The following is a 27658-nucleotide window of genomic DNA, read 5'->3' as shown; positions in this document are numbered from 1 at the left end:
AAGCTAGGAGACGAGCCAGCAGCTCGGAGCGGGAATGGGCTCGGACTGGGAACGCTGGGAACGGGGACGCGCTCAGAGCGCCTCTCGGCTACGCAGCGGGGAGTCGCAGCCGGCCGAGCTTGAGCTCAGCAGCAGGAGGTGCAGTAAACAGGCGTGAGTGAGGGGACCGTCTTTGATTAAACAGATTTAAATATGAAGCAGATGCCCCTTCGGGTCAGCTGGGGTGACAGGATGTGGGAAGAACAAAAAATAAAATAAAAGTCTGGTGTGGGCACAGTAAGAGCCTGAGGCTGCCCGCCAATGACCAGGTGCGAGTCATTTTCAGGCGCTCATTTTGTTCCGTGTAACTCCGACGTTGCTTCTGGGCGGCGTGTTTCATCGTGACCGATGGTTTTATTCAAATTTATAAGCAGTGTATTTGAATCATTCGCTATTACCGTTTTCTTGCTGGTGTTGTGTTAAGAATGTGTTTATGGACCTTTAAATGTAAACCACAAGGAATAAATTAATAAACAGAGAGCAGGTACATTTTCTTTGAATTACCAATAAACAGACACAAAGAGAATGTCACAAAATCTTCATGCACACACCACAAAGGGAAATCACAATCCAAATGTTTCAAAAAGATTCTCATACTATCATACCATTAGTAGGTTCTGTCTACATTAAAGGTAGGAGTAGGTTGTATAAAGGCATTAGGTACACAGGTATTCTATGCGTTACAGGTAGTACTGGGTTGTGTACAGGTATTCTATATGCGTTACAGGTTGTAGTGGGTTGTATTGGGAATGTAAATATGGATGGTGGGATTATTAACAGTGGGTCTGCTGTGACAGCAGACAGACATCAGAATAACACCCCCATAATTAATGTATGACAATCTTGTATAAGAGGATTTCATTTTTTAAACAAAAATAGGTTGACTTTAATAATCACAAGGACTCCAGCTTTACATGCACATGCACACGCAATTACAAATTTGACACATCTCAGACAGAAAGCCAGACTAAGTTTCTGAAGTGATGAGAGGGGTCATGTGGTCATGTCATGTAGTCTGTGTTCACGTCATGTGATCATGTGGGCTCCACTCATATAAACACACAGAGAGATTTGATGCAAACAGCCTGACGTCAGTCAGACGGAGCAGGAGGGGAGGGCGGGTGGAGCTTGCAGACTCACTCTCATGCAGGTGGAGGTGTGTTGAGGTATGGAAGTGTATGTGTGTGTGTGTGAGGAGGGTGTGAGTGTGTGTGTGTGTGTGTGTGTGTGTGGAGGAGAGTGTGAGTGTGTGTGTGTGTATGTGAGGAGGGTGTGTGTGTGTGTGTGTGTGGTGTGTGTGTGTGTGAGGAGGGAGTGTGTGTGTGTGTGTGTGTGTGTGTGTGTGTGTGTGTGTGTGTGTGCACGCGCAGGTGTGTGACTCTGGTGCTGGAGACATAGGCCACTCACACACAGTCATTCTTACTCTGGCCGCTGCCCTGTGGGGACACGAGACTCCAACAGTAACGAGCTTCGGGGTCACCGCTGCTTTGCACATTAATATTTCTTAATGATAATAATCATTACAGCAGAGGCATCTAACCCCAATGTGGGTGTGTTTATGTGAGCTGGAGGGGACATGGGGGGGGGGGGGGGGGGGTCATTACAACAATATCACTCATCACTGGGCTCAGACAACAGCTCACATATCCCGCTTCCTCACTGACAGGGGACAACACTGAGAATGCAGTGGGGGGGACGTGGTGGGGGACGTGGGGGAGACGTGGTGGGGGACATGGGGGAACGTGGTGGGGGACGTGATGGGGGACGTGGTGGGGGGACATGGGGGGACATGGTGGGGGACGTGATGGGGGACGTGGTGGGGGACGTGGTGGGGGACATGGGGGGACATGGTGGGGGACATGGGGGGACGTGGTGGGGGATGTCAAAACGTCAGGCTTGCTGGAATTTTTGCAGGACTGACTGCATTTCAAGTTTCCCAAATGCTTATTTAAATTTCATTAAGTAAAACCTCTATTTATTTCACGCGCTATATTGCGGTCAAATTCAAAAGTTGCACCGCTTCATATCAAAGATTCAGCACGGTTAGTCCGCGTTACGGATACAGCGCCATTTTATTTACTTTTTGAAAATTTGATTTAATATTTTTGTCACCACCGCATTTCCCCACGGGCCGGGCCCGCAGTCCCGCTCCGGTTCATCCTCCGTGCATCGTATTTGTAGCAACCTTTCACTTCATTTAATACGACTGTCAGCGCCGGCGTATCACACACCATTATCCGCCCTGTCCACGTTCATTATTGAAGCTAATGATCTGCTGTCCTCCATGAACCTCATTGAAGAAGCACTACATTAGAAATCTCTCACTAAGTTAATTAGTAATTATAAACCTTAAAGATTAATCAGAGAGAGCGTGGCTTAAGGTTTGCGTCTCCCCGGGCGGGGGGGTGGTGGGGGTTGGGGGGGGCGGGGCCATGGGACTTGTCTGGCAAATGGAAAGACAATGGAGGCCACGAAGCTTTTAAGCTCCTCGTGAACTTTGCTTCTGTGAAAGGCTGTGTAAGAGGAAAAGATAATGAGTTTGTCAAGTTTGTGGCCCGTTTTTTACCAAACACAGGTGGAACGTAAGTTTGGAAGTCATATGTGGGATTTTTCCACCGCTGCTGTAATGTTTTTCACCACTTCCGTCAGACGTAGTTCTGAAGGCAGAACACAGATCGCCTTTACAAAACCCGGAGACTCATCTGGGCTGAATGTATTTAAAGCTATTCTGAAAATGTACTTAAAAAAAAAGAAGAACCCTTCAATCACGATTCATTCAGACCTTTTGCTCTGTTATAACTGCCACATTTACACATTAATATTAATTCAAGAAACAAATATTGATAGAAACACATGCTGACATGGTGTGAATTAAATGGTGTGAATGGTGTGATGGTGAGATCTTCCCACTAACACACAGCATCCACAAATGATGCAACCACCAGCACATACAGACAAGTCTTCCTCGTTTCCCCGCAACAGAATTAACAGCATGATGCAAACTCTTCCTCGTCCTCTTCCTCGTCCTCGCGGTCCGACACTAATCTCTGGTAATCTAGCTGATGCTCCTGGAAAACGTTCAAGCCGCTAATGGTTTTTAACGGTGGTTATTCTGCTGTGGCCCGAGTCCGGTCGGTTAGGACCGGCGCCACTTCACAGTGGCTTTTACTGCCCGCCCGGCTCTGACGGATGATTGGCTGACGGAAACAATCAGAGGTTTAACAGCAGGGATAACACTGAACTGTACAGTGACCAGAACCGGACCCAAAGAGCACCACCCTATTCTTCTCAGTTCAGCACGGGACCATCACAGAAATATAAGCCCGTCTCGGTACTATTCAAAGTTCTACATTTCATCCTTCTGATCCCCATGGAAATTACTTAAGGCTTCAGAAAATGAAGACATGGCACACAGTTTCATCACTTTCAGGCACAAAACATGAAACACAAAAGGCACAAATGACTCCGTCAGGGCAGTGGTCACTTCCGTTTACTGCAGACAGGAGGTGAAGCTCTGGTACCTACACACTTCCATTCTCAATACCACAGAACCCACACAAGGCCAGCTGATACAACCATAACTTTAAAAAACAAAGTTAAATAACCAGTAATAAAAAGTTGTGTAGGATGTGCTAGTTTAGACGTTTCTCAGGTAACTAACCTGAGGTGTTCGGTCAACGGGTAAGGCCAGAAAGCAACAATTCTTAAAATGCATTACGACAGCCTTTTTACAAGCTAAGGACTGCCTTCCGTCTTGGTAACGGACATTTATCATCCATTTAGCTGCCGTCGTTACAATAGAAGACGGGTTTTTCCAGACAACGTACTGCTGCCGTGCACACAGTACCACAGTAAAGTCGAAAGTCGGTCACAAAACACAACCTTCTGAGCTCCAGCTCACACTTCAGTCATGCTCTGGTAGGTGGGGAGGTTCCCAGAATCACTCTTACCGGAGTAGCGCGCTGTTGTACCAGGACTGAACACCCCACAAAGCCTCGGTGTTGCGGGCATCGGGCCGGAGGTTTTGCCCCCCTCTTGTTAGTTTGGGAGGGGGGTATAAATAGTGGGGCACGAGTTGGGGGCTGGGGGAGGCTTGGCCATCCGCCCTTGGCCCGAAGCACCTGAAACCTATTAGAGAGCTTTGGAACATTCCGTGGGGTTCCGTGGCCACGGCCAGAGGGCATCGTAAAGGTCTTCGCTGAGAGAGCCGCGCTAATCAGGAGCCCGCTCGCCGGCCGACCCCGGGGGGCCCAGGCAAGGTGAAAAACAAGACAAGCCCGTCTGGTGGAGGCGCCGGAACCCAGCACAAAACCCAAAAAATGTCTCGCGCTTGACGGGAAAAGCCAGAAAGGAGCCTGAGACACAGTACCTGAGAAATCAACCCGTTCGGTCTCTCCAACTGTATTTTGTTGACCAGGAGACGCATCTCACAGTTGTCGTGAATGACAGCACGTCGAGACATCTGGAGATAGTGTAGCGCAATGTGTCCTCTGGACAGACTGAACTATTTGCTGCTTTGTCGTTACTAAACCTGAGACCTCCGTTTGCTTAAAGTGTGCAGGACTTGCTACTTCTACAACCCCCCTGGTCTGAACCACTGTCCAAAATATGAGCTCAAATCACCGTCTGTGTATGCGAGTTTGGAAGAAGAGGCAAGAGACTATCATGATGCACACTGCACACTTTTACAGATCATTTTAGTACAACAATGATTCTATGATTTTCTGTATATGCAGAAACTACTAACATACATAATAATTCACTTTAAAGTGTTATGGTGCCTCAACTCTCTGTGTGCATATGTGTACAGGTGTGTGTGTGTGAGCGTGTGTATTATGCGTGTGTGTGAGTGTGTGTGAGCGTGTGTATTATGCGTGTGTGTGAGTGTGTGTGAGCGTGTGTGTTATGCGTGTGTGTTATGCGCGTGTGTGTGTGTGTTATGTGTGTGTGTGTGTGTTATGTGTGTGTGTGTGTTATGCGTGTGTGTGTGTGTGTTATGCGTGTGTGTGTGTGTGTGTGTGCTCTGCGGGTATGGCAGGCAGGAGCAGACAGATGGCGGGCCCTCTCCTCTCTCAGCTGCAGGAGTGGCGGCTACAGTAACCGCACCTCTCCTGTGCTGTTGACCTTGCTACGGCCAGCCCCGGCCAGCCATAAGCCTGGCACACAGCCCCACGCCCGCTACACCCGCACCGCCCACTCCAACTGCACCGCCCGCTACACCCACATTATTATTAAAGACTAATGCTAGGGGGCGAAGCATCCACAGGCACATGCAAACACAAGCATACAATAAACAAACCCAAATACACATATCTGTGCCACACACACACACACACACACACACACACACACACACACACACACACCTTCACCCTCGTCATTACTCTCCCATAATTAGCATATCACACACCATGGCTGAAACAGCATTCTGACATACAACCTGAGTTAAACAAACAAAAACACAGTAACCCACGACATTACCCTGCAGTTCAAGCAGATACCCCATCACTGCCCAACAGCAAAAGCTACGTGATCTAAGTCGAGTGATTTTACTGTGATTCAGGCTCGACTCAAGGGAGAAGAGCCCAGGACCCAGATATCAGCCCACAGGACCCAGATATCAGCCCACAGGACCCAGATATCAGCCCAGGTTAAAGTCCACCAGGACTGGGTGCATCTCCCCACCATCAGGAATTAAGATCTGCTCCACCCTAGAGGGATGAGTTCATCCTGAAGGTTCAGTATATGTAGGGAACAGTGGCGATTGCTCTAAGACTGCAAGGGAAGCTCAGCTTCCCCTAAAATGTCAAAAATAAGTGATCAAACATAAACTGTTGTGTGTACATGTCATTGACTAAATATGCGCTACAACGCGCTCAACTTTTGTTCAGAATCAGCTTCTTATCACTGGTAACGACGCAGCTTTCCTCTCACTCAGTCCCGCAGCTTCACGGTGCTTTAAACGGTGTGGACGCTGAACGTCTACAGAGTTCAATAGCGAAGCAAAGAGTGCAGCGAAACGAGACGAGCCATTGGATAAATGCTGGGCTTTGTCCCGCCCATTGAACGCTCAGCGTCGCTGGGGGTCTATGGGGCAGTGGGCTGGCCTGGACGCTCAGCTTCTGCATGATGATTGGATGATCTGTCTGAGGCTGAATCCCTTTTTGATTGACAGCGAAATGAGCGAATCAGCGATCTTTTGGTGTAAACCTCCGCGGGAGCATTTAATTTTAATTTTTTTTTATTTTCATTCTGTTCTGAGTTGAACCGGAGATTTTCCCAATCCTCTTAGTGGCATTTTCTTCGTTAAAAACGACTAGCGACAAATCAAGCTTCTATTTCTGGTGGTTTTTGTTGTAGCTGCTTGTGTTTGGAGACTGACTTCAATCACTCAAGCTGAAATTGAGCTTCCCCTCCTTGAAAGACCAGCATCCGCCACTGGTAGGAAACTTTGGACCAGCGGCTGGCATTAGTACTGCTGATGCCCCCCCCCCCCCCCCCCCCCAACCCCGAGGAACCGACCCTAGACAGGGCAATAAACCCACTGGGTGGGGGAGAAGATGGAGCAGCTGCCGGCTACGTCAGCTGGTGTGTAGAGGACATGACTGGACACACCTTCAGGACACAGAGAGGAAGAGGAAGAGCTATCTGTGTGTCTCAGGTAGGTAAGCACTAACACACGGGCAGGTTCGATGGAAAACGGTCATGTGTTTCTCCACACAGCAGGGAAGACACAGAGTGTCTGAGACTTTTTTGAATGGTGAGCAAATTCACTTGTCCACCTGACCGGAAAAAAACAGAAATGGACAAAGGACAAAACGGACAGAAAGTGAGAAACTGATAGGATTGATTTACAGAAAATGAAATAAAGAAATCGTTCAAGTGTCTGAGAACATCCAGAACAAGTCATGAAGAAGTGCCCCCCCCCCCCTTTATTAATTGGTGATTAATAACACCTCTCTATTCGTTAGTGCAGTCACTTCTGTGCAGTGGAGTGTGCCTCTGTTAATAAGCAATTACACACCCCTTCCTCTTTGATGCCTCCCCCCCCCCCCCCCCCCCCCCCCCCCCGACCCGTGTGTCTCCTTTTACCTCTCTCACTCGCGTGGTGTGAACTGCATGAGGAACGGTTGTCTCTACACGACCGTCTTTAATGCTTCTAATTCTGCATTCCCATTCTGCTCCAACACTCACGTCTCCCGGTACTGACACTCCCACACTCACGTCTCCCGGTACTCACACTCCCACACTCACGTCTCCCGGTACTCACACTCCCACACTCACGTCTCCCGGTACTCACACTCCCACACTCACGTCTCCCGGTACTCACACTCCCACACTCACGTCTCCCGGTACTCACGCTCCCACACTCTCGTCTCCCGGTACTCACGCTCCCACACTCGCGTCTCCAGGTACTGACGCTCCCACACTCGCGTCTCCCGGTACTGACGCTCCCACACTCGCGTCTCCCGGTACTGACGCTCCCACACTCGCGTCTCCCGGTACTGACACTCCCACACTCGCGTCTCCCGGTACTGACACTCCCACACTCGCGTCTCCCGGTACTGATACTCCCACACTCGCGTCTCCCGGTACTGACACTCCCACACTCACGTCTCCCGGTACTTACACTCCCACACTCACGTCTCCCGGTACTCACACTCCCACACTCACGTCTCCCGGTACTGACACTCCCACACTCACGTCTCCCAGTACTCACACTCCCACACTCACGTCTCCCGGTACTCACACTCCCAACACTCACGTCTCCCGGTACTCACACTCCCACACTCACGTCTCCCGGTACTCACACTCCCACACTCACGTCTCCCGGTACTCACACTCCCACACTCACGTCTCCCGGTACTCACACTCCCACACTCACGTCTCCCGGTACTGACACTCCCACACTTGCGTCTCCCAGTACTCACACTCCCACACTCACGTCTCCCGGTACTCACACTCCCACACTCACGTCTCCCGGTACTGACACTCCCACACTCACGTCTCCCAGTACTGACGCTCCCACACTCACGTCTCCCGGTACTGATGTGTCCCCACTTGCGTCTCCTACACTCGCGTCTCCCAGTACTGACGCTCCCACACTTGCGTCTCCCAGTACTGACACTCCCACACTTGCGTCTCCCAGTACTGACGCTCCCACACTCACGTCTCCCGGTACTGACACTCCCACACTCACGTCTCCCGGTACTCACACTCCCACACTCACGTCTCCCAGTACTGACGCTCCCACACTCACGTCTCCCGGTACTCACACTCCCACACTCGCGTCTCCCAGTACTGATGTGTCCCCACTTGCGTCTCCTACACTTGCGTCTCCCAGTACTGACGCTCCCACACTTGCGTCTCCCAGTACTGACACTCCCACACTTGCGTCTCCCAGTACTGACGCTCCCACACTCACGTCTCCCGGTACTGACGTGTCCCCACTTGCGTCTCCCACACTTGCGTCTCCCAGTACTGACGTGTCCACACCTGGAAACAAGGAAACATCTGCCCGCATGCACAATAATAGCAGCTCATCTGTCTCACATTCATCTCTTCATCCAGTGAGGTGTGTGCCACCCAAACCTCGCTACACCGTGCTGATGGGGTTGATGGGGGTTTTTTCAGCTCACGCCCCTCTCCGCACACACCAGCCACACACGCCCACAGCGTCATCGCTCAACACAGTCCCCCGGGGGCGTTCGGACAACACGGCCTCACGCTTCATTTGCACTCGCCATCGCAGGCCACAAATCACAGTTTTCTGGGGGTTTTGTTGTTGCAGAACCTACAGCACGTGTGCAGATGTACAACGCAGCACAGGCAGGGTGGAGACGCAGGGTGGCACAGGCTGGCACAGGGTGGCACAGGGAGGAGGGCTGCAGAAGAACCAGATCTGGTTCCAAACAGAAGGCAGGAACAGGGAAGAGGGCCGGGACCTCTCCTCCTCTCCTCTCCTCCTCTCCTCTCTCTGCTCCTGCCATCCTCCTGATCGCTTGGTAACAGCCCACAGTGCTGCTTCACACAGAGAGGCCAGCTGTACAGCAAATGTGTGCCCCTCTCTGCCCTGTAAGCCCTGCGCTGCCCCCCACCACCCTGCTCACCACCACCCGCCGAACTCCCACCTCCCGCCTGGCCGGCCAGGACACTGGTGCTCTCTCTCTCTCTCTCTCTCTCTCTCTCTCGCTCTCTCCCACCCCCCCTCTCTCATTCTCTCCCTCTCCCACTCTCTCGGATGGAAGCCGGGGCACTCAGCTTGGGTGATCGCCACTTCACCCCTACCCCCGCACTGGAGAGAAAGAAAAAAAAAAGGAAACACTAAAAGGTGACCCTTCAAATCAGCTTTTATCCAGCGCTCGGGTGGTGCAGTTCAGGCCGTCCTTCAGAACGTCACCCCCCCTCACCCCCCCATGCCTGGCACACGTCATTTGGAAGGGAAAAGAGGACAGTTGGGGGAAAAAAAGACGAAACTGTGGAGGATAAGAGGAGATGGGGGGGATTAGACCCATTTCTTGTGCCCGACATCCTCGCATCAGGGCAGCTGAGAAGTAAGTGAGAGTTTTGGTCACAGCGGGAGGACCAAGAGTAAAAACGGGCTCCCGTGAAGCTTTCAGGGTCAAAGTTCACACTGTTGTCAAAAAATGGGGGATTCTGGAGTGCTTTCGTGCTGTTAGATTCTTACCAGCTTATCTGTCAGCAAAAGGACCTTCACATTTGTCTTCAAAAAGTGAAGAAAGGTTGTTTCACTTTGTTGTGTTGATTCTTCCAGCACCTTCTAGAACTTCCTGCTTCCCCTACAACCATTTTATAAAATATGTTTACATGAAATGCATATTGCTACATGTTGTCAGTCCAGTCCCTCATTATTAATGTGAACCGTGTAAATATATTCATGTGATAACAATTCACTAAATTAGTTTTGTGCAATGTATTTAAAAACGTAATTACATTTACGTTATAGAATATAACACAGATAGAATAACACAGATAGAATATATCTAAAGGAGAAATAACTATTTTGTAGTCTTTTGTGTAGGAGTCATGTTCTTCAGAACCGAGATCGTCCAGCTCCGGGACGGACCGTCAGCAGATCTACAGCACACCTGCTGGCCTCGGCGAGGTCTTAATAAACATCTTCAACAAACAAGGAAGCAAACAACAGCAACCGCGGCAGAGACGGGCATAAATCCTGCCCTCTCTGCCCCCGTCCCCTTCCCTCTCCTCCGACCAATCAGATGCCACTGCTCGTGCGAGTGGGCTGTGGCCAACAGAAGCCAAACCAAAGAGAGGCCAGCTGTCTTCTGGCCTGCTACGAAATTGCTCCTTGGTCGGTGGCAATGACTTTTTTTTTTTTCTTTTACAACTCGATAGGAGTATCACATCGAGTCCCTGATCAGAGCGACCAGCTGTACAGCAAATGTGGATGGATCCATCTGGACTTTGAGCACTGCATGCTGTGTTCCCCAGACATGTGTATATGTATGTGTGTGTGTGTGTGTGTGTGTGTGTGTGTGTGTTTGGGGGGGGGGGGGGGGGTGTACCTGCCTAGACCCAGCCCCCCCCAACTGAAACACGCCAGCCAGAGCTCGCCCGTCCTCCCTGTGTTCCACAGCTTATTGTCGGCCCTTCATCTGCAGGAGCCAGCGACAGTGATAGGTCACGAGGTCGCAGGGTTGCGGGGTCACGAGGGAAGCTGCATGCGGTGGCGGGTCTTGGCCCGACCCGCTGCGCCTCCCCGCCGTCTCCGGTGGATTGCGCCGCACCGATCAGGCTCAGAGGACACTGCGTTCTTTCCCTTCCTCGCCGTCTTTAAGTGGCGTCACCTCCTCTATATATAGAGTAATCGGGGCGAATCAACAGCCATAAAGCAGAGAGAGGGCTGGGAACAGCACCCCAAAGAGTCCAGCGCCTGCTCCATTACCTACGCTAATAACGCCGACAGCTGAGCCGGGATGACCCCCGGCCTCCTGTTTCGCCTCTCCTGTGCAGATGGCCATTAAAAGGAGAAAGTGTCCCCTTTTTTCAAGGGAGGAGGCATTTAGAGCCTTTTCCAAATTAGGCCTTTGGTCCACAGCCCCCCCCCCTTGCTTTTCTGGCACTCGCTGGCTGTGAGGTAATTATGGTCCAGTCCAGATTCACCTCCACCCACCACCACCACCAGCACACACCCAAACTGTCGGAGGGAGACTGCGGTGGAGTCCTGAGCATCAGGACCGCATTAAGCCCATGCCAGTTGGACACCGATTTTTCGGACATTTCGGAGCGCGGCCAGCCGTGAGGGACAGCCGCGGGGCGAGTCCTCTTTCCTAAGTGCTGCTGTAACAGTTGTCACTTCACAGAAGGGTCAAATCTGCACATGTGAATTCAATTGCCACCGACCCACCAAAAATAATCATACATGTGCATGTGCCGGGCTTTCTGTACGACACGCAGACCTGTCATTCTCTCTGAACCACACAAGTGTCCGACATCCAAATTCCAGCCACATCCCATATGAGCACCGGAATACCACCAGGAATGTTTGTACAGCTGAGTCCCTGATCCTAACAAAATCATCCCACCATATTCCTCAAAGTACCAGGCCTGGACCACAACCACACCCTGGAATTACGGTTGACACCTTTCCCAAATAAGATGCCAGATCAGTCAGAGTAATGAAACATATACCAACAACCCGAATAAATTAAAGAATTAAGGATGGGCAAGAGAGGGACCTCAGGCAGACGTGGACCATGAGAGCAAAGCCCGTCTGTGTGAATGTTCAATATTTCCATGAATATAAAGAAATGGTACTGCGCAAGTTTGAAAAGTCAGAATCAGGAAAAGTGACATGCAATATTAGCTAATTATTACAGCTAAATAGAATACTATAATTATAATACTCCCATGTACAGTATTTAGAAGCTTTTAAATTGCTAGTTAAGTTGTTTAAAAAAAATTAATGAATGTATGACTATTCACATGATACCACACGGGTGAATCTTTATTTAAAAAATATGCAAACCGGCAATTTCCTCTGGCTCATCATAAATCTCAGCTCATTAACATAAATCTCAGCTCATTAACATAAATGGCTACATTTTGTTTGCATGCTCCCTCACTAAACAGCCTCGCCACTGCTAGGAGCGTGTTAGTGCTCCTACTGCAAAGGTCAATAATGCATCAGATTAACATATGTTCCATTATCCTACCCTAATTATCCTATTCAGTTCTCCACAACCTCTGACATGTGCTGCACCTGTTTAACGTCACCTTTCACCTGATTAAGGTCAATTTTCAGGTTAAACTCGTTGACCCCTGAGGAACCTCAAAACGAATATAGTTCTCCAAAAACACCATCCACACATTACCTCCTGTACTGCTTCTTGGCTCCGTGGCTCATAAACTTGTAGCGTAGACATTACCAACGGGCATTCTTATATCTGACATGTCATCAGCATCTGGTTACTGTGATAGCAATGATCTACTGATCTATGATCTAATAATCTACTGGTCTATGATATAATGATCTACTGTACCTAAACTAGCTACTGAACGTAGTGTTAGTATAGCCTGTGCTTTTTCACACTCTTACGAATCCCTCAGTGTTAATGATTCCACATATAGTTCAGTCACACTAACTCCCCGTAGGAGGTTGTGAAACAGAAAGAGTCTGTTACCCATCCTCCACACAGACACGTATGTTTCCCTCTCAAAATTCATCAGAAGAATAAGGTTCATTCTCTCTCAATTATCACTTTGTCATTATGCACTCCAGGTTTTTTTTTTCTTTCTTTTTCTCCTCTACTTTCAGTTCATGCGCTAACATTCTTTTACCTGCCACGTACTTAATCTTAAGTCTCTTGTCCAGCCAGTAATTATAAATGGAATTCTTAATACCCTCTTAAATTACTTCAGCTAAAAAGGCAAAATGCCTTGAACACACTTCATACAATGGAATATATTTGACTGTAATTCCTTATAAAAGCACACGGTCAGCTGGGTGTGGGTCACAGCCGGCGGTCGCTGCTCTTAGCCAAGGTACAATGAACATAATGTGCTTCATGTTTTATCTCCAGTACTGCATCAACTGAAAACTTGTAAGTGCACAGTGGCAATTTTTCTTTTAACCAAACTGATGCAACTTTTACATATAAAAGTACAACACATTGGGAGGGTACGGGTCTGGGAGCTTACCCAGCATGTGGTTGGCCACGTGGACCTGAATATCCCATTCACTGTGGAAGACCATCTGACACTTGATGCACTGGTATGTTTTCTTCTGAGGACAAGGGAGATGGAGTGAAGAGGAAAAAAATTGGTTTAATATACAATCAGATTTCTTATTGAGCATCAATCAAGTCTTATCCTGTCTTAAATGGGTTATTCACAACAATACGCAAGATGTACGATCACGTCTAACTGCACTCCACTTATATGCACACACTGAACATGCACAACAACATGATTTGCGGGAGTCTGATCATACCTCTTCACTCTGTGAAGGGCTCACTTTCGGCATGGGGGATCCTTGAGGGGTTCGCATGGGAACTCCACAGCCATCTCCTGCCTGGTCCCTGTGCACCGTCTGCAGGTGCGTCTGCAACTCGGCCTCAGACTCAAACTTCACGTTGCAGCTGGAGCAACGCGTCTTGGTGGCGGTGGAAGACGTAGACGAAGAGGACGACGTGGAGTAGGAGGTGCCCTTTCCTTTACCACCGCCGGGGCTAAGACTCTCCCCGTGGCTCCACCCAGCAACGGACACTACAGGTGTTTGGACCCCTGGTTGTTGCTGCTGTTTTCCACCATTCAGTGCTGGGCTGGAGCTCTTGCTACCCGCGGCACTTACACAAGACGCACACAGACCGTACGGCAGTCCGTTGATGTCGAGCTTTACCAAGTCCTGCTTGGAGCGGAACTCCTTGAGACATGATGCACACTTGAAGAACTTCTGGCTCTGGTGGTGCTGGTGGTGCACGACAGCGGCGCGAGCACTCGGGTGATTCGTGGACACGGATCCGGTCTTCTGCATATGGAAGGTGCCGTGGATCTTGAGTTCTAAGGTGGATGTGACAGTCTGCATGCAGACCACACAGCGAAAGCCAGTCAGGGAGTTGCGCAGATCCGGATGCATTTGACAGTGCTCCAAGAAGTCCTCTTCGCTCTGCAGGGGTAACTTGCAGATTCGGCAGCTGCCCGTGTCCAGGCTCTTGCTGTGAGTGACCTTGTGCTCTGTCAGAGTGAGCAGAGAGGGGAAGCGTTCTCCGCAAATGGGACACATGTAGTGCTTGACAGGTCCCAGATGGGTCTGCATATGCTCCCGGAGTCCTGCCTCAGAGAAGAAGGTTCTAGAACAAACATTACACTTGTGGCTCCCCTTGATCATTTCGGCCTTCTTCTTGTGTATGGCACTCTCTCCGGGGCGAATGTTGTGGTCGCGAAGCTGGTGATTGGTCAGGAGTGACTCCATGGTGTAGGATGCCCCGCAGATGTCACAGCTGTACATGACCTCAGACGAATCAACATCCTCTTCGCTGCCATCATGACTGTTGTGAGACTCGCCTGTACCGGTTCCTCCGTGGCTGTTGGTCAGGATGCCTTGCAAGTCCGTATCATCTTTGGCAACCGAGTCTCCACCGCCGCTGGTAGAGCCATTGGTCCCGCAGTTCTGGGCCTTCCCCTCAAACACGCAGTGCTTCTCACGTAGGTGACGTTCAAGCAGGATAATGGCGTGGAAAGCCTTGCTACAGAAGCGGCAGTTGTACTTCTTGCTGTGTGTGGTGATGTGGCACTGTAGCTCCACCTCCGTGCCAAAAGACTCGCCACAAAAGATACAACGATGCGCCCGGCCCTGGTTCTCCAGGTGACTGTGTTTGACATGCAGCTGAAGGTCAGCCTCGTGTCTGAAGTCCCAGTTACAGGAAGTGCAGCGGTAGACTTTCTTCTCGTTGCTGTGTTTGACCGCAAGATGGAGTTGAGTCGACACTTTCGAGTCAAACACCTCTTGGCAGAGTGTGCAGCGAAAGAACACAAAGGTGTGCATGTCAAGCAAGTGCTTCTGCAGGTCATCGACCGAAGTAAACTGCTTGTCGCAGCTCTCGCAGATGTAGTAAGTGGATGTGACGGTGAAGTGGATGGTCACATGTTTCAGCAGAGCCTCCTGGTTGGGAAAGTCTTTGTTGCACTGTGGACAGGTGAGCTGTGGCAGTACACCGTCAAGATGAGTCTTCAGGTGGGTCTGGAAGAGGTCTAGGCTAGTGTACTTGGCACCACACTGGTTGCAGATGAATTCGCTTGCTGAGCGTGAAGACGTGCCGCCTTGTTTTAGAAGAGCAGCCTGTTCCACTGATATGGGGGACGAAGGGCTGAGGGCTCTGTGGGTTCTTCTCCCATTGTTGATGTAATTCAGTGCCAGGGGTATGTTCTTGTGGTTCTCCTTGATGTGCTTGTTAAGCTTTAGAACACTGTTGAAGATGGGAGAGTTGGTGCAGTAAGAGCAGGAATAGACCTCCACAATAGGATCTTTGGGGGTGACGGCCAGAGGGGAGTCAAAGCGCAAGCTGCTGGAATCACAGTGGGTTTGTCGAACATGTTCTTCTAGAGTGGCCTCAGTCAGGAATCCCATGAAGCACTGGGGGCAAAAGAAGGCGTTGCTCTCCTTGGCCACTGGACTGGGAAAGCCATGCGAACAACGGATGTGTTCCTGGAGGGCGTTGAGGTCTCCCAGCATCTCTGGACAAAAGTTGCATTGCAGCAGGGCATCAGACAGGCTGGCAAGCAGGGCAGAAGGATCTTCAGCATTGTGGACCTGTTTCAGATGCTCGTTCAAGTTGAACAGAGACGGAAGGACTTCCAAGCAGAACTGGCAGGTATGGGCCTGCTCTGGTTTGTCCACATGCATGGTCTTTAAGTGGATCTGAAGGACAGCAAGACTGGAGAATACTTGTTTGTTGCAATAGATACAGCTGTATGCTATTTTGGGCTGTTTGGCAGGTCGTCCGCAAACATCTGTGGCATTCTGGGCAGCGCGCTTTCTTCTTCCACGGGTCTTGGGCACAGTGGGGGCAGTGTCCACCATACTGGAGCTATCGACGGAAAGGTTTGAGTCTGGGGTAGTGCTCGAAACCGACGTATAACCCACAGTCAACAGAGAAGGACTGTTGCTGTGGTTGCTAGACTCTGGGAGCTGGTGGATGTCCATGTGCGCGTACAGGTCTTCCACAGTGGGGAAGTGTTCCGAGCACACGGCACACGTGTGGCCCTTCCGGTCTCTACCATGCGCCTGGTCGATGTGGCTAAGCAGAGTACCCTCGTCGCTGAACGGCTCATGGCAGTAGATGCACTGCAGCCCAGGGCCCAGGGTCCCTTCCTCAGGGGGCGAGCACTCGGGGTGGCACTCCGCGATGTGCTTTTGCAGCTCCTCGGGCACGTCGAATCCCTCTTCGCAGCGGCCGCATTTGCGCGTCTCCTTCAGCTTCCACTCCTCCTCGCGAGAGAGCGCCGCGCCCTGGCCGTCCCTCCCCCGCTCGTGCACCTGCATGTGGCCGTGGAGCGAGCTCGAGGACAGGAAGCCCCGGCGGCACACGGGGCACTTGTGGGGCTTGTTGGCGGCGTGCGTCTTCATGTGGATCTTGAGGTGGTCGCTGCGGGAGAAGGCGGAGTCGCACTCACCGCAGTGGTACTTCTTGTCGCCGGTGTGGAGCTTGACGTGGCGGTCGCGGCTGCGCTTGTGCTTGAACAGCCGGCTGCAGAAGGTGCAGCTGAAGGGCAGCTTGTCGCCGTGGCTCTGCTCGTGGCGCTTCAGGAAGCTCAGGCGGCTGAACGATTTGTCGCAGAACTGGCACGGGTAGGGCAAGCCGGCGCCGCCTTCGTCCTCGCCGAAATCGTAGTCGTCACCGTGGGCCGGAGACGTCTGGTCTTTGCTGGACGGCGAGGAGGCAGGCCAAGAGCAGGACGGGTCATCTTCTAGATCCGCACCATCTGTACGCAAAGACAAAATGGAACACTTTTTGTTTCGAACACATAAAAAATACATATATACATACCATTTAAACACTTGTAGCATTAATATAACTGCCCTTCTATTAGTATGCAGTTTGCTGAGGATAATAGAAATGGAGAGAGGATAAAAGTGGATATTGAATTAGAATGACCAAGTAGATTTCATAATTAAAAAGGGGGAGGAAATTAACCTTGTATGTGGCCATCTAATGACAAAACCCACTGAGACATGAAAAGCAATTTCTGACATTTCCATCCAGGAGCAGAATGGGGTGACAGGGCTAGGGGTTTGTTCAGATGGACGCCTGCCATTCAGTCAATTACCACACTTGCAGTTACTCTTTAACAACTGCATTGAATCGCTCTTGTAAATGAAAGGTCTCCGAATGATCCCTGGATTTATTTGGGACTATTTCTGATTTATAGGCACGTTTGCACTATCCACTTGCACTAACAGTGAGCCGTATTTACATCAGGCCTTCGGGCTACTGCGAGAGCCGCTGATAACATGGCAGGTCCCACGGCTTCTCCTGACATTAAGCTAAGAGCTCTTACTTCCATGTCTGCTCTGGCCTCTACAGAAAATAAACGGCACTTGCACACGAACCAATAAGATTCACCGTTTAATATTCCAAAGCTAATGCCCCTAAATATTTTCATCTTTCCAACTATTTCTAAGCTATTTGTAAATACCACTGTAGTGCTTGCTTCAAATATGAATAGCAAAGAAGCTGAACCTCAGGAAAACGTTCCCAGCATTGACCAGAAAGGTTCTAGACGGATGAAGCCTCCTCCCACTGATCTTCTCCTGGCCAGTTGGATGTGTGTAAACACCATGCTCCGAGAGGTGAAAGTCCATTTCTTCCTTCAGGCTAACCCTAAGCTCTGTGAACTTCCGTGTTTAAATAAAAGTGTAATCGCACTGACCAGGGATCCCAAAAAAATACAGCCAAGAGGAAAACAAGGGGAAACAGCCAAGATTTATGAGTCATTCACGGGAAGGCATAAAGCTCCTCTCTGGATATAGACCGCTCCTCATCCTTGGGTCTCCATCTCCAGCCTGTCAACTGCATCTGTGTGTGTGTTTTCACATAGTCTTCTGCCTTCTGTCAGGATAACATGCCCTCGTTGAACCTTTAACCCACAATAGCATATCTTCAGGAAACAGATGAGGTCAGAGGTCGACCCCCTGTTCCTCAAACTGCTGAAAGAGGCACATTCACGGGTTTGCCTTGCAGCGTCGTCCTGCCGGAAAACCTCCCACCCTGGGCCGTGGGCCAGCTTCACATAATCCTACCCAAGAAACACATTCGGACACTTTTTTCCTGTATTTTTACTTTTTTAAAATATGACTGGCTAAGTAATATACAGTTTCTTTCTACAGAAGAAAGCTTTTACACAGAAGAACAGAGAAACTGAATTAAGCCCAAACTGAACGGGCACTTCAGTTTAGAGGACCATGTTTCTTAAACCCGCGTGAGACGTGTGTATTAGCACATGTGATAGATCTGTGCATCTCCCACCGAACTGCACCTATTTGCAATCTTCGACTGACCTACAGGGATCTACCTGCAGCTGGATATGAAGGTGTTTCTGAATACTAGCGGCTGAAAGGCACTTCTGAAAGGAAGAGGAGAAGTAACTGCACTTGTCTTCCTTTCGCCTATCCTGCTGGTCAGAAAGCAAACCCCGCCCCCAGACGAGTGTGTGAACACCGACCGGAGAGTGTGAGGGCAGCGTCTGGAGACCCTAGAAGAAAGGAGAAGAGTTGTTTTCCTCCCTCTCTCTCTCTTTCCCTCCCTCCCCTGCTCTCTCGCTCTTGCTGGCTTCATGGTGTGTGGGGGTTTTTTTTTTTCCCCCCTCTTTCCTTCACCCTGACGAGAAATGCCCAGGCGCAGGACGGCCTGAGTAAATAAAAGTGTACTCCCTCTTCTCCAGGAGCCCACTCCCCCCACCCCCCCGGCTCCTGCCTGCCAAAGGGGATGCAGGGAGCCGCGCTCCTCCGCCCCGCTGCTGAAGGGCTGGCTTTGTGGACCTGCCAAAGCCTTCCTGAGCAGTTCCCCCAGCCAACAGCCTGGCTCAGCCCGAGAGGAAGACCTCCATCTTAGTGCCTGACGCTGCTTCAGGATGGAGGCCCCCCCCTCCTCCCCCACCCCCCTCTCCACCACTCACTTTTTCCCTTGCATTTTAATTTTTTTTTTCTTGGCATACAGGGCGGTGTAGCTCTCTGAGCAAAACAACACATTTGTTCTATTCTGCGCAAAGACAGCTGGATACCCGTTTGACATCTGTTTCAGCATATTTATTGGTAGTAGAGCACTTGGGAGGAGAGCGAAAAGGTGTGTAACAGCCTCACGTGTTCAACTGGTAATGATGAGACGTGTATTCTCCCTCGGTTTGGACTACAAGATGAGTAAATGGACGAGTCAACTGCTTACTGTGTGTGGTCAACAGAGTCACGGTGACCCAAACACTGCAGCACACGGTCACCCCAACACTGCGGCACACGGTGACCCCAACACTGTGGCACACGGTGACCCCAACACTGCGGACACGGTGACCCCAACACTGCGGACACGGTGACCCCAACACTGTGGCACACGGTGACCCCAACACTGCGGACACGGTGACCCCAACACTGCGGACACGGTGACCCCAACACTGCAGCACACGGTGACCCCAACACTGCGGACACGGTGACCCCAACACTGCGGCACACAGTCACCCCAACACTGCGGCACACGGTGACCCCAACACTGTGGCACACGGTGACCCCAACACTGCGGACACGGTGACCCCAACACTGCAGCACACGGTGACCCCAACACTGCGGCACACGGTGACCCCAACAATGCGGCACACGGTGACCCCAACAATGCGGCACACGGTGACCCCAACACTGCAGCACACGGTGACCCCAACACTGCGGCACACGGTGACCCCAACAATGCGGCACACGGTGACCCCAACACTGCAGCACACGGTGACCCCAACACTGTAGCACACGGTGACCCCAACACTGCGGCACACGGTGACCCCAACAATGCGGCACATGGTCACCCCAACACTGCAGCAGAGTTTTGCCATTCCTAGAGATGATACACATACACGGATCCCATGTCATGTGGTACTTAAAGAACTGTTGTATAGTGTAGAGTCAGCATGCACTCATTAACTTCATGTTTAACAGTAATTAATTTATATTACAAAACTGGCACGTGTCAAAGCATACGAGAGAGGACACGTATGAAGAATTATGCTGTCGTCTGTGGCAGTGCACAGGTTATGAAAAACAATACAGACGCTTATGACAATACAGGACTTCTACGGACCTTCTGCATATGGGAAGAGTTGCTCACACGGTTGATCAGCATCACGCAGATGGAATGAAGGAGAGGTGGAGGAAGAGATGGAGGGAGAGATGGAGGGAGAGGTGGAGGAAGAGATGGAGGGAGAGATGGAGGGAGCGTCGCAGGGTGGTGCTGTAGCGGGCTGCGAGGAAGCTAATGAGCGCTGTCTCTTGCTAATTGCCACACACTTCAGCCAACACCCTCCTCTAATTCCTGGTCTGTGAGTGCGACTGGAAGAACGTGAAAGAGCAGGTGGGAGAAACGCATTCAGAGCACCTGTGTGCTGTGAAAAATGACACCTTAATTGGCAGTGTGTGTGTGTGTGTGTGTGTGTGTGTGTGTGTGTGTGTGTGTAATCCACCTATAGATTTTTTTTCCTTTCCTCATTACTGCAGTCTACAGTAATAGATGAACCTCTACAGCAGTAAGAATAAAGGTATTTTTGAAGGAGGCTCAGTTTTGCTGCCACACACCAGGCTTGCTTTACTTTATGCTGGTGTAGCTGGGAGAGGGAACGTGACTCCATCTGACAGTAGTTATAACCAAAGGCTTGTAGTACACGCTCTCCACCCGCCCCTGTCCTGGAGGTAATGAATGCACCTCAGCTTCTCCTGCAACTTTCATCTCTTTAACAACAGCCATGTAGAACCTCATTAGTTCTTCTCGAGCACTACATGGGCCCTTGACCCAAACGAATGTCTGCAGCGTTTGCAGCCGTGTTCCACAACGCCCGATCGGACTAATTAGGTTCCTCTCCTCCGAAAGCAGGTGGGCTCATTAAATCGGTGAATGGCGTGTGTGGGGCAGAGGGAAATACTCTTGGACCACACCGTGCTGGATGGACTAGTGGCCCAGCACAACGGTTGATCTGGGCCACCGCGGGTCCCTGTCTGCAAACGCTCCTCAGACTTCGTCATCTCCATCTGACCTGGCACAATGGCGCACGCCAGTGGTGAAGTGGGCAAAGGCGCCGTCTCGGTTTAAAAAGAACCGGTGTGGTTTCTTTGGTCTTGGGGGCAACTCAAGTTCAGTGCCCTTCTGAAACATTAGAATGTAGGGCCCTTCTGAAAACGAGGTAGTGGATTCAGAATGTAGGGCCCTTCTGTAAACGAGGTAGAGGATTCAGAATGTAGGGCCCTTCTGAAAACGAGGTAGTGGATTCAGAATGTAGGGCCCTTCTGAAAACGAGGTAGTGGATTCAGAATGTAGGGCCCTTCTGTAAACGAGGTAGAGGATTCAGAATGTAGGGCCCTTCTGAAAACAAGGCACTGGGTCAGAAGGGCTTCGGAGGCAGTGCAGCCAGTGAAATGCTCAGGGTTCAATTATGTAGCAAATGTTAGAAAATGTAAATATTACATGATAGTAGAAAGAAAGACAGATGATGCAAAAACATGTGACATCAGAGATCAACCACAGGTCAGCTCAGCACTTATGTGGTGAGCTCTGTCCTGTTTCAAAGGTTTTGAGGTGATGGTTCACTTATTAGAAGCTTCCATGGAGATGTCAGGACGTCATTATCATCTCTGCAATGTCTGTTCCTCCATGTCTTTTTTTACAAGAGTCTAAATATCCAACTGAAACTGCTGTAGTACTCTCATACCAGAGAGAATGTAATGGACCGTAGCAGAGATAGACGTGTGTGTGTGTGTGTGTGTGTGTGTGTGTGTGTGTCATAAGCACGTGAGTGTGCATGGGTTCATTCATTTAAAAACAGCTGTCAGCTTGTCTGATGTAACACTTTGACCCTGCTTCCTTGTTCCGAGAGGGGGGCGTAGGAGAAATCCTCACAGAAGTAGAAATAAAATGGAGTCTATCTTTCCCCAAGGGACCGCTGATGTGTCACCACAAAGCCAACCCTGTTTGCAAAGCGCAGCTACAACACAGCGTCTGAACAGCAAAATGTCATGTACGTCGCTGTATGTGACACAACCACTTAGCATCTAATGAACAGAGTTGGTGAATTCACAGGGAAGCATATGTTCAGAACCACGCCTCACGGATCTAACACTGCACACCGAGCGCTGATGATGGGGACAGGTCAGGACCTGGGCATCTGGGCCCTCGGGCCCCCATGACAGAACACCAAAAGGGGCCAAATGGCTCAGAATGGTGAAGCTGTAATAAGTTTATCACACGTTACAGTGCAGAGAAACGAAGCTTTGTTGGGCTCAGCCTGATGAACCTGTATCCAGGCCCGTTTGTCTGAGGCTGAAAGTTGAATTACAGAAGTAATGGAGCCGAAGAACAGAAGGTGGAAAAAGAACACAACCCTTCACTACCGCACAGCATTATGGGTCAGAAGTGGAGGTGAAACAGCAAAGTCACAGAACTCCCAGGTCAGAACTCTGAACGGGTCAGAACTCTGAACGGGTCAGAACTCTGTGGTTTTGATGGTTTTCCTTCACATGTTGCTATATTAACCTGAACATCAGTTCCTTCTCACCTTTGTGTTCCACTTTATGAATGAACTGGCTTCAAATGACACCACACTCATTCTCTTCTCTCTTTCATCCCCCCTTTCTCTCCCTGCCTCTCTCTTTCCCCTCGTTCTATCCCTCCCTCCTCATTCTTCCTCATTCTCTTACTCTCTCTCTCCCCCCTCTCTCGTTCTCTCACTCTCTCCATCTCTCCCTCCCTCTATCCTCATTCTCTTGCTATCTCCCTCTCTCCCTCATTCTCTCTCGTTTGCTCACTCTCTCATTCATTCTCTCTACATCTCTCCCTCCCTCTCGCTCCATCTCTCTCTCTCTCTTTCTCTCTCCCTAAGCAAATACAATACGCTTCTTTACACACCACTGAGAAATGTCAGGCCCCTGCTCACTCCCTGCTATAGATCAATTTGATCTTCCATGTCACTCGCAAAGAGTGTGTGTATCCGTGTGTGTGTGTGCGCGTGTGTGTGTGTGTGTGTGTGCAGTACATACTTCATGAGTGCCATGGTGACAACACACACAATAGCCTCCCTTGTGCTGTGATGGCCCACGTCCAACTCATATCTACCATCTTATTATTTGTTTTTTGTTGTTGTTGACAGGACTCTCTCTCTCCCCAACAAAGACATGGCCGATACTGCTCGGACGCCCCACTCCTCTTCTGCAGCGCTGGATCACTAGATCATTGGATCACCGGCTGTGTCGGCTACCTCGTCCACATTTAGCCGTGTCCCCCAGCCCGGACAGAGGCACTCGCTCAAAGTCCCAGAATTCACAGCACACCGGTGGCTGCCGCAGGAAAAGAGTGAAGAAAAATGATGGCACGGGGCAGGAAAAGTAGGACAGTCCCTCATCCCTGAAGCCCCGGGCCTCCTCCGGCAGAGGGGACCTGGGGAGAACTCCAGCCACCTAAAGATGGAGCGCCACGGAGCTCGGCCGGCGCTGCGCTCCCAGCGCAAAGCTCACACACCCGAGCAACCGCATGGATCAAACACACCCAGAGCTGGAGCAGGGGGTTCTATTTTAACCCCGAGACCGACACCGTTGCCATTTAAAGAGAAGAGCGTTTCTGTCTTTGGGTTTTTTTTTTTTCAAGGCAGCAGTGGCAGAAAAGAAAAGCCAAAAATCAGCCATTTTGTGTTATTTAGGAAGAAAAACCAGGTTTGAGAAGAGCAGCGGAGGACGTCTCCCTGCTCCGAGCGCCGTCGATGGTGCGAGCTCGCTCGGTGTGATCATTAACACACAGGCTGTGCGAGGTTGTTTTCACTGGAGTCTCTTGTCCTTGGGCCGGTCTGTGCGGAGGAAGCACAGGCAGAGGAAAGACAGCTGACCAGGTCAGGTAAAGCGCGAGCAAACAGGAAGACAACTCCGCCCGGGGCCTTGGCTAGACCCCCGTCCCCCGTGGCCGGCCGGGGGAGGGGGGGAGCGCAATCTGTCCCCCAGCACCGCCCAGCACGGGGCCGGACGGCCGGCGATCGCTTCTCCGCGCCAGCACCCCGGGCCCAGCGGGGCAGGAGACCGGCCAGACACCGCAGGCCTCGGGACGGGTCGGGTCCTACCACGAAGGAGGTGGGTGGGGTTGGGGGGGGTCGCTCAGAAAAAAGCAGGAAAAAAAACTGAAAACAGATGGACCCACCAACAGCGACGGTGCAATGGCCCCTTTACCAGTCTAAGCCGCCCACGGCCCAGTAACACCTACTGACACACCGGCAGCATTTCTGATTCACGCGTTACACTCGCACACGGTGTGAGGCTCGGTCTGAATTCTGCACTAGATTCGGTGGCATGATTTATAAAGGCACGGAATAAGACTTCAACTTGCAGTCCAATAAAAAATAAGATTAAAATATCGGGAGAGTTACCGTCACCCCCGTACAGACACAGAGGTGATGGAGAACCGGCACCTGACTAGACGTTTCAACCAGAGCAGGAGGCCTTCAGCAGGATCACACCAGCGCACACTCAAAACTGCAGCCGTACAGACGAGTTTCCTTCTTACTCCGTGACTGCCCGAGACTCCGTCCACAGTCACCTCCATCCACAATCACCTCTGTCCACAGCCACCTCTGTCCACAGCCACCTCCACCCACAGTCTCCTCCGTCCACAGTGCAGTGGTTGAGCACTGCACTACCAGCCAAAGGAATTAGAATTCAGTGGAGGAGTTCGACCCTTCGCCGGCACCTGATTAAAACCCTCCCGCTCCAGGTCCGATATCTCGTCAAACGTGTGCGGGGGTGAAGGGGGCATAGCGTGGGGGTGCGTGTGCGGAAAAGAACGCCAGGGCGTGCAAGCCAAACAAACAGCATGGAGAGCTGAGGTGGAGAAGGTGGGTGAGGAAGAGGATGAGGAAGAGGACAGGGGGAATAACAACAATTGTGAGGCCGCACCTCTTCACGCTTCTTCCCTGTCTGAAACGTCAAGAACTCCAGCCCCTCAGCTACGGGATGAGCTGACACTGCCAAGGTTGAACAAAAACTGCATTCATTAATAATTAGCTTCAACAGCCCCTTCCAATCCCACCCACTCTCTCTCTCTCTCTCTCTCTCTCTCTCACACACACACACACACACACACACACACACACACACACACACACACACACACACACACACACACACCCCACTCATTCATCCAAACCCCCATGTCCTGTCAAGGATCCCAATGACACAAGCATCTGTATGGGTCTTGCACCTGTAAGGGTCTACTGTCTGGTAAAGGTCTATAGCGCCTGTAAGGCCCTAGTGCTTTAAAGATTCTATAGCGCCTGTAAAGCTCTATAGCACCTGAAAGGCTGTATAGTGCCTGAAAGGCTGTATAGCGCCTGTAAGGCTGTATAGCGCCTGTAAGGCACTGTAGCGCCTGTAAGGCTGTATAGTGCCTGTAAGGCTATATAGCGCCTACAAGGCTGTATAGCGCCTGTAAGGCTGTATAGTGCCTGTAAGGCTCTAGCGTCCACAGTGCTCTTTGCAGCTGTCCTTGTCACCTCCCCCTTCTCGGCGTTCTCTTCATGCTAACACACTCCAGATGAATAAACATCTTCATCGTCTATCCTCCAAAGCCCACTCTCTCACCATCCCTCCATCCTGGAGAGGGCGTGAGCAGGGGGAGTGAGAGTGGTGCAGAATGAGAGGGGGAGAGAAAGGACAGATGGATAGGTGGGATCGATGGAAGGATGAACCAGGCGTGGTGGGCTGGGGGCTTTACCTCGTCTGATCTGAAGCTCCCCCAGACACAATTACAGCCACGCTCTAATCATTATTTTACAGCTTGCTGATGGCACGTCAAGAGGTTTTTTTTTGTGTGTGCTTAGAAAAATAGTGAATTCCTAAAGCACAGAGCTCGTCCAAACTCCAGAACTGAACACACGTGTTACAGCGGCAAAGACACACACCAACCACCAAACCTTCTCATATTACACACCTGGACATCTCCTGCAGAGCAGGCTAGCGTTAAACAAAGTGCAGAAACGAACTTTTAGCAATGGTGACCTGAATAAACACTCTCCAATGGGACAGAAGAGGACCTGGCTTACAGGCAGGAACGACACACTTATCCTCGAGCACAGCTAGTCTAGACCACGTCAACACAAGCTATCGAATTATTTACTCAGATTTGGTGACTGGAATTTAGTTGTTAAGCATGCACTGGTTATAAAAAAAAAAAACAAGCTGTCAAACAGTAAATCAGGTGCAAATATAGACTCCAGAAAACATGTGACTGCTATGGGCGAAGACAGGCAGTGTCCCGGGCACTACAGCTGGTGCGCAGGACACTGCAGGGCGATCTGGCTGTCCCAGCGTTTGATGGGTCCACCTTCCAGCTGCAAGGCTGTATGGGAAAATCCAGAGCGGTGAAATTATGAGATTTGAAAATTCAGAACCCACGTCAAAGTGCCGATTGCAGTTTACAGGTCAATCTAGCCGTTACTGCAAATATCACCTGCATTCATCAAAGACCGTTATCCCAGCTACACCCCACCAAGACGCTCCAGCCCAGGAGCAGGACTTAGCAAATGCTTCCTCTCAGGCCTCAGATAAACTGGACTCTTGGGGGTTTAATTAACGTGGGCCAGTGCACAGCCTTAGGCCCAGCAGACCTGACCCTCCCCATCCCGAATCCCTCCACACATCAGCCCAGCAACCGTGCGGGTCGTTTACACCCGACTACGGGTGAGGCGTCCCCATCACGGGCGGGAGAACTCCCCCACAGCAGAGGGGTGAGACGAGATGAGCCCATTCTTTTTGATTGGCCAGTTTGTCTGCTTATCCGTGTATGTGTTTGTTTGTTTGTTGGGTTGATAAAGAAATAGCAAATGAACCATCATTCCGTCATTCTTCACCTGTACACCGATATGAATGCAAAGTGAAGAAAAGAAGTAATGGGTGATGTTTCTAAAATGAGTTTGATTCAACCAATCATGATACCCCCTCCGTAACTCTCAACCAATCCTGATACCCCCTCCGTAACTCTCAACCAATCCTGATACCCTCTCCGTAACTCTCAACCAATCCTGATTCACCCTCCGTAACTCTCAACCAATCCTGATGCACCCTCCGTAACTCTCAACCAATCCTGATACCCCCTCCGTAACTCTCAACCAATCCTGATACCCCCTCCGTAACTCTCAACCAATCCTGATTCACCCTCCGTAACTCTCAACCAATCTTGATGCACCCTCCGTAACTCTCAACCAATCCTGATCCATGCCTGCTGGGGAATTGCAGTCAGTTGCCGTAATGGTGACAAGAAATGGTGAACTAGATGGTGAACTAGATGGTGAACTAGATGGCGAACTGCTTCTCTAGACACCAAGTTGTAGCTGCGTCCCGGGAGACTGTGAGGCTCCGCCC

The 27658-nt window shown here is 50.7% G+C and overlaps 1 protein-coding gene across 7 annotated transcripts in view; it reads right to left on the bottom strand.

The window, feature by feature from the left end:
• znf521 (zinc finger protein 521) overlaps positions 1 to 27658 on the bottom strand; it is a 112469-nt gene that overhangs the window by 46020 nt on the left and 38791 nt on the right. For 6 of the 7 annotated variants that reach the window (XM_076972193.1, XM_076972194.1, XM_076972196.1 and 3 more), the window contains 2 exons: positions 13514 to 17004; positions 13222 to 13306 (listed from right to left, as the gene is read on the bottom strand). In XM_076972193.1, the coding sequence (XP_076828308.1) occupies positions 13222 to 13306; positions 13514 to 17004 (3576 nt within the window). The remainder of the gene's footprint in view (positions 1 to 13221; positions 13307 to 13513; positions 17005 to 27658) is intronic. The other variant, XM_076972195.1, reaches the window with a different exon arrangement.

The sequence above is a fragment of the Brachyhypopomus gauderio genome, chromosome 14 (assembly GCF_052324685.1).
Source record: "Brachyhypopomus gauderio isolate BG-103 chromosome 14, BGAUD_0.2, whole genome shotgun sequence".
Classification (NCBI taxonomy): domain Eukaryota; kingdom Metazoa; phylum Chordata; class Actinopteri; order Gymnotiformes; family Hypopomidae; genus Brachyhypopomus; species Brachyhypopomus gauderio.
This window is presented reverse-complemented; position numbering and strand designations above follow the sequence as displayed.